Consider the following 6,475-nt stretch of genomic DNA (forward strand, 5'->3'; position numbering starts at 1 on the left):
AGCAACTTGACCTCGGCGACATCCCCCCCAAATTTCGAATAGCTGGCCGTTCCCCCAGTCCTCACTTCTTCCTGAAGGAAACAGTCGACGAGCTTGTCGCGCCGGTGGATCACTCCTTTCTCCGACGGCAGCTTCACGATCGTGCCATTTGCAATCCCTGCTTGTATGCAGCCTCGCACTTCACGACGAAACGTTTATGGCATTCGCCCCTTTTGAACGTCGTAGCAGAGGGGAAGTCCCTGATCAAGTCGTCGATGGTGTCGAGGAGTAAACGCTCGTAGACGCCGTCCCACGGAAATTGTGTCTGGGGCGGTGTCGTTTGTATCTCGTTGTCGGTCGCGGTCTTAGACACACCAAGTTAGTTGATGTCGGGGAAGTTCACCATGGAATGGAATTCCGAGTGTACGTACCTTGCTGTTGCTCACGCCGCTTAAGCCAGGCGCTGTGGACATGGTTGAAGAAAGAGGATACCTGGCCGGTTGTCTTTCTCACGATATTTCTATTACGGTCTTGTTGTTACGGTCTTGTTGTTACGGTCTTTCGTTACGGTCTTTCGTTACGGTCTTTCGTTACGGTCTTGTTGTTACGGTCTTTCGTTACGGTCTTTCGTTACGGTCTTTCGTTACGGTCTTTCGTTACGGTCTTGTTGTTACGGTCTTTCGTTACGGTCTTTCGTTACGGTCTTGTTGTTACGGTCTTTCACCACGGTAGTTTTATGAAAGCACGCAAAAGCGGGGCAGGCTTAGTGAGCAGCTGACCCGCCCGGAGCCACGTATGCCTGCAAGGCCTGAAGGGCGAAAGTTTACTCAATTAAACCTGAATTAACCAATTCACGGCATCGGGATCTTAATTGACGGCGCAGCGGTTCGTAAGCACCGGGGTGGCAATAGCGCTAGCAGTGCAAGCGTGCGAATCTCATCTGAAGCACAATAAAGCGGCCATATAAACAGGAGACACCAGAAATGAGATGGAGAGAATATCCTGGGTTGAAGGGGAGCGTGACAGTGTTGATGTTGACGACGGCGAGGGTGGAGTTGAGCGTAGGATTGGTGGGGAGGTTGAGGCACAGGAAGGGTTTCAAAGGTCACGGCGACAGCGAGAGGCTTCGTGGAGTTAGAGGACTGCCTTCAGCGCAAATGAAAGCCAGGTTCGAGAAAGAGAACGTCAGAGATCAAATGGTGGACGATTGATCGGTGCTGAAAACGCCGCTGTTGAATGCCTCGTCACATATGACGATAATTTGAGAGCGTGGCTCAGCGGGGGAACGCAGAAATCGAAATAAACAGCAAGTTATCTGACCCATGTTTACCCCCTGTAAGCTTCCATACAAGATCGCCCTTCTAAGGGTCGCAGCTGTTCACTAGGCCTGATATCTGTCCGGACATTCATCGTCGACGTCAGCGGATCATCATCCCTCAACGTCCCCCGACGAAAGAGGTCAACTTATGCGATGAGACAATCGAGCGCAACTTGCACAGTGAACACTTGTTATTCCTTCCGTTTCGCACTGACAGATTCTGTCTTCGTTCGTCCCTTGAGCCATATTCGTGAGATCAACCTTCATGACTCGTAACATCTCCAGGTCAATGGGCACTCTCAGCGACAATTTGTCCACCCGTAAATCGTGATCAATACTATTAGTACTGCACCGGAGCTGATGTGGTCTACTACAATCTGGAGTCATAAACGATCTACATTCGGGTAGATCCGTCGTTGTTTGTCCATGCTTAAAGCACATTCGAGCGAAAACGATCTGTATCTTCAATTCACCTGCAAATGCACTCCCTCCAAAGCATACCCAAGTATCTCCAACCCATATCCCTGTATCCAACGAAGGCGAATCATCAAAAATCGTCAAGAAGTACGTCAATCAATACGGGGTATAACCATCGTAACCATACCCGCGACTACTAGCGCGATACCAATGCCCATGGTCATGGTATCCACGAACAGGACCAGCGTAATAAGACTCGAGCTCACGACTCCTACCACGGTAACCGTGTGGAACCTCGTTGTATCCGCTGCCCGCGTAGCTGTCGTGGCGGTTGTCAACGCTGGTGCTCATACCACGGTACCAAGAGCTCTCACGGACACTGCTCGGGTACTCGGTGGGCTGGCGACTGTAATGACGGAGGCTGTGTGAGTACTCCGAGGGCTGACGGGTGTAGGCACGGTCATCGTGACGGTACGTAGACGCCGATCCCCTGCGCTCAAAGTCACCGTACTTATCCATGAACGACTTTTTTGCATGTTCGTACTCGTGAAGACGGACTTCTTCATCCGTAATTGCTTTTTCCTCTCCCTCCACCGCCTGATATTCATCCCCCTGCTCCTCCTGCTCCTCCTCCTCCTCCTCCTTCATCTCCCTCATCGCCCTTCTCTCAGCTCTGGATCCCTTCCACTCCAACTGCTTCCTCAAATACCTTTGAATAACCTTTTGGCGCATGATGGAGGTTTTCCAACGGTGCCGTCGCCGTGGTACTTAATGATCTGAGGGTCTTTGACTTTGGCTTGACAACCGTGTTTAATATCGGACGGATCCATGAGAGCCAGCTGCCGAATTGACTGACTGGTTAAAAGTCGATGAGGGCTGTCGCGGACAAATCGTTCTCACCCCCCAGTGGCGGTGCGCCAAAACCATGACACAGATAAAGGGAAACGATGTTTGATGAGTTATTGTACAAGACTTGGAAGTTAATGACGCGTATTAAAGACAATTATCATATCCCAAAACATAAAACCCAATGAAGTGACGATGGGCTACCGATGTCGTCTTACTCAGATTGCCAATCCGTGCCCAACACCTTACTTTGCGGCTCCTCATCCTCGTCGCTATACCACTCCACCAACCTGATCTCCTTCTCCGCAGGTCTCGAGACACGACTCACACTTAAAACCAGCACTGAATCAACCAAGAATGTCGAGCAGGACCCACATTCGTCAGGTGTGGTCTTCTTACGAAATTGTCACCACTTGATTACGAACGGACGGAAGCTAACTCTGTTAACAAACGAAGGGTTATTTCGCGCCATTTGTTGACGTATGTGGATGTCGAAATGTGCGATACAGAGATAGAAGGTCGCACCGTTCTACTTCTGGTCCTGGATGGTGTGCCGTCTTTCATGAGGGTGCAGTTTGCTCAATAGTGTCACAAATGGTGTGGACGGGTGCTTTCATGATGGGAAGCTGTTGTTCAAACCCCGAATGATGGGCGTTGTGCGACAGACACATGTGAATTGTCATTTTCTTTCGACTTAAGATACGGTACTAACAGCTTCAACACATCACGAGCCAAGGCTGTGCTCGAGAAGAGGAACATTCTAATCTCTTTCAACCATTCGAACTCCCTCGTTGATTACGGGCAACACCGACAGGCTTTGAGAATCTTCAATCATTTCATGGTTGCTGTAGGACGAGTGCGCACCCACCCGCTGAGCGATGTCAAGACCCCGACCACACCAAAGGCCAGACGCCGAGACCTTAGTGCTCTTTGCTTCCGCCTGCGGGAGTTGAAAGGGATGAAGGTGGAATCACGCAACTGGGGTTTTCGTAGGTCGAAGATCCGCATAAAACGGAAACCGAGGAACATTGCAGTGATCCACGAAGGCTGAGGATTGTTGACATTACCTTGGGTACTGAGATGTTGATGATAGATCCACAATATCGTCAACTCCATCGAAAACTGCGTCGTCGTCGCGTCTGAGCCCACTCAGACGATCACAGCCTCAACCTCCAAGCGTCAACCATTGCAGTGAACTGAGTTCATTGGAAATCAAGGACACAAGGAGCAAGCTCTTGGGCCGGCGAGCAGAGCGCGGTTCATACCCTATTCGGACGACGAAGCGATCAAGTTATGCAACTTACGTACGACGTAGTGAATGGTCGTTTCCACGGGTCAGCGAAGACCAAGACCCGTTGTCGAGCCTAGAAACAGCAGATGCGGGTGCGTTGAAGGATGCAGTCGTGTCAAGAAGCACGGGGAGCTTCAAGCAGGCAATCGATGGAGACGACTTGGTCAACTGAGATCGCTTGACTGTTGCCCGTCCAGATCGCCACTGCGCCACCTACTCCCGTCTCCTCGTCGACCTCCGTCGGTGAACCCGCGAGGAACACACTGTGATGAGGTATTGCGTTCGCGCCTGACTAAACTGATCTCGTAGCTTTCCGATCGTAGCGAGGATCGTTTTGGTTCTGTTGTCGTATCGAGGGGCAATTTCGCTGGCGAGCCGATATGCTGTCCCCACCCCCGCGGCCGCGCCCCTTGACATCGTCGCGACGTCGACGCAGACATTGCTCGGCACCGGCGAAGGTTATGGGCGTGAGTTGGTATTTCCAAGGAAGCATGTTCAAACATCAATTGCGATATAACGTCCACTGCTGCTGCTGCTGCTATTCCTTCCTAGCTACTACCATTGCCATGACTATATTCCATCAACGACCGAAAGAAGAGAACGAGCGGCGCGGCCACCGTCCCAAACAGTAGGCAAATGCAAAATGCACCCCATAATCCTAATCCATGCAAAATGACAATCACAACCCACTCAGCTCCCAACAATCCCACACCCACTAACAACAACCTCCTTCCCCCCCACCCTCTCCCTCTCCCCCTCCGCATCCATGGCCTCAACCCCCGCCTTGATCCCAACCCACCTTTCCCCATCCCTCGCGATTTCCTCTTCAGACACGGGCTCATACACAACCTCGCTCCGATAATATTCCCCCTCGATCCAATCGAGTCTCCAAAGCCGATACCACCCATTTTTGCGGAGTCGTTCGCGGGCGCGGAGTTCGTATTTCCGCAGCGTGGGTAGGAATAGGAGAAATGAAGCAGTCGAATATAGTGCGCCACCAATCAAATCCAACCGCCAGTGATGACGGAGATACATCGTCGCCCACCACTGCCACAACACGAATGCGCCCAATGCGTAGCGTCCACGGCGTGGCGAGTACCGTGCGATAAAGAAGAAATTTATGACCGCGAATCCGGAGTGGAGGGATGGGAATGCCCCGAAGACGAGCGGAGAGGCTTTGAAAGCGTGGGTGTAGATATGTGTTCCGAGGACTGCGTCGACGCGTTTCAGGCCGGCTGCTGAGCCTGGCATGCTGTAATTCGCCGGTATGGGTGGTGTGCCGTAGCCGTATTCGTCTGTCTGGTACCATGGTGCAGCGTTTGGAAACAGTAGATGGGTAGCCACGCCACAAATGTTTTGCATCCCAAAGGACCAGCCGTAGGTTCCTGTGACGCCGGGTGGAGCGAATAACCAGAGCCAGAATGCGGTGAGGAAGGGTGAGACGAAGTGGATTACGCCGTAGGAGATCCATGCCAATACATCCTTCCATTCCGTGAGGGATTGTGCGAGATGGTGTAAGATATCGAGGATGAGTGGGATGAGGGAGGCGAGGAGTGCGTAACGTGTCCGGAGTGCGGCGGAAGCGAGAAGCGTCAATAGAGCTGATTGGGAGAGTAGGCCGAGGGGGGTCTCGTAGAGGACGTGTTCCCAGCGCGGGAGGAGGTCGACGTTGATGAAGGGCCGGATGTCGGAGGGGATGAGGCGGGCTTGTTTGAAGGTTGTCATCCAGATGATGACGGGGATGAGGTTGATGAAGATTAGTATTGCGAGTTGGGTGGGTGATTTTTCGTTGAGGAGGGTGTGGAGGATGTGTCGGGCGAATCGGGCGAGGTAGGTGTACCATCGTACGGAGGAAGAGTCGCGTCGGCGTGTTTGGTGGGCGTGGAGGGGAGAGAGGGTGGAGGCGGAGGTGGAGGAGAGGGCGGGGGAGGAGGTGGTTGAGCGGTCGACGGTTAGCATTGTCGAAGGAGCATCGCGATCGTCTGACGGTAACGAGTGGTATGTCATCTCCTTCGCCTTCCTCAATGACCGTCCTTCTCTCGAGCGCGGTGGGTTGTTCTCGGGGATGTATGCTGCCAACGCTGCCAACGCTGCAAATAACGTTCGCCCAAGCCGGCCGGGGCTTAGGCTCGGAGGTTTCGCGCCTTGGAGTATGTGGCGAAGGGGGAGCGTGCAGGTGGCGCGGCAATGGGACGTCGGGCCTTACCGAGAACCGAGCGCGCGCGTTTGACAGGCGAAACCCTAACCCTAATACGCGAAACCTCTTGCAACAATCACACTTTACAAATGCTCCTGCTAGTACTATTGCTAGTACATCGACGGGTGATGACATCGAGCGGCCGGTTCGGGCGCCGCGAACCAGTTTGTGGAGACGATGGGCGGGTTCTGTAATGCGGTCGAGACGAGACGAGATACTGCGAGTACTTCGGGACGAGATCTGACGAGTTCGACGAGGTGTGACGAGATGACCAAAGTACTTATTCGAATAGAGAGATGAATTTATTCAGGGTTAGGGTTAGGGTTAGGGTTAGGGTTAGGGTTAGGGTTAGGGTTAGGGTTAGGGTTAGGGTTAGGGTTAGGGTTAGGGTTAGGGTTAGGGTTAGGGTTAGGGTTAGGGTTAGGGT

At 52.7% G+C, this 6,475-nt stretch overlaps 3 protein-coding genes across 3 annotated transcripts; 1 reads left to right on the forward strand and 2 right to left on the reverse strand.

Annotated features, from left to right (window-relative positions):
• Nucleotides 1–1,737: 1,737 nt before the first annotated feature.
• SAICODRAFT_154087 (uncharacterized protein) lies at nucleotides 1,738–2,564 on the reverse strand. The gene has a single exon (XM_019165566.1). It carries the CDS (start codon nucleotides 2,444–2,446, stop codon nucleotides 1,871–1,873), a length of 576 nt encoding a protein of 191 aa, XP_019027039.1. The 5' UTR covers nucleotides 2,447–2,564; the 3' UTR covers nucleotides 1,738–1,870.
• A 1,977-nt stretch (nucleotides 2,565–4,541) lies between these two features.
• On the reverse strand, nucleotides 4,542–5,810 carry SAICODRAFT_5143 (PAP2-domain-containing protein; the record flags this gene model as incomplete). Its single annotated transcript, XM_019169060.1, has 1 exon — nucleotides 4,542–5,810. The coding sequence occupies one exon, from the start codon at nucleotides 5,808–5,810 to the stop codon at nucleotides 4,542–4,544; it is 1,269 nt and encodes a 422-aa protein (XP_019027040.1).
• A 415-nt stretch (nucleotides 5,811–6,225) lies between these two features.
• SAICODRAFT_5144 (uncharacterized protein) lies at nucleotides 6,226–6,467 on the forward strand (the record flags this gene model as incomplete). The annotated part of the gene is made up of 2 exons (XM_019169063.1): nucleotides 6,226–6,305; nucleotides 6,359–6,467. Coding segments are annotated over 2 exons (189 nt in total), but the record flags the coding sequence as incomplete, so codon positions are not given.
• Between the last annotated feature and the right edge of the window lie 8 nt (nucleotides 6,468–6,475).

The sequence above is a fragment of the Saitoella complicata genome (assembly GCF_001661265.1).
Source record: "Saitoella complicata NRRL Y-17804 unplaced genomic scaffold SAICOscaffold_2, whole genome shotgun sequence".
NCBI lineage: Eukaryota > Fungi > Ascomycota > Saitoellomycetes > Saitoellales > Saitoellaceae > Saitoella > Saitoella complicata.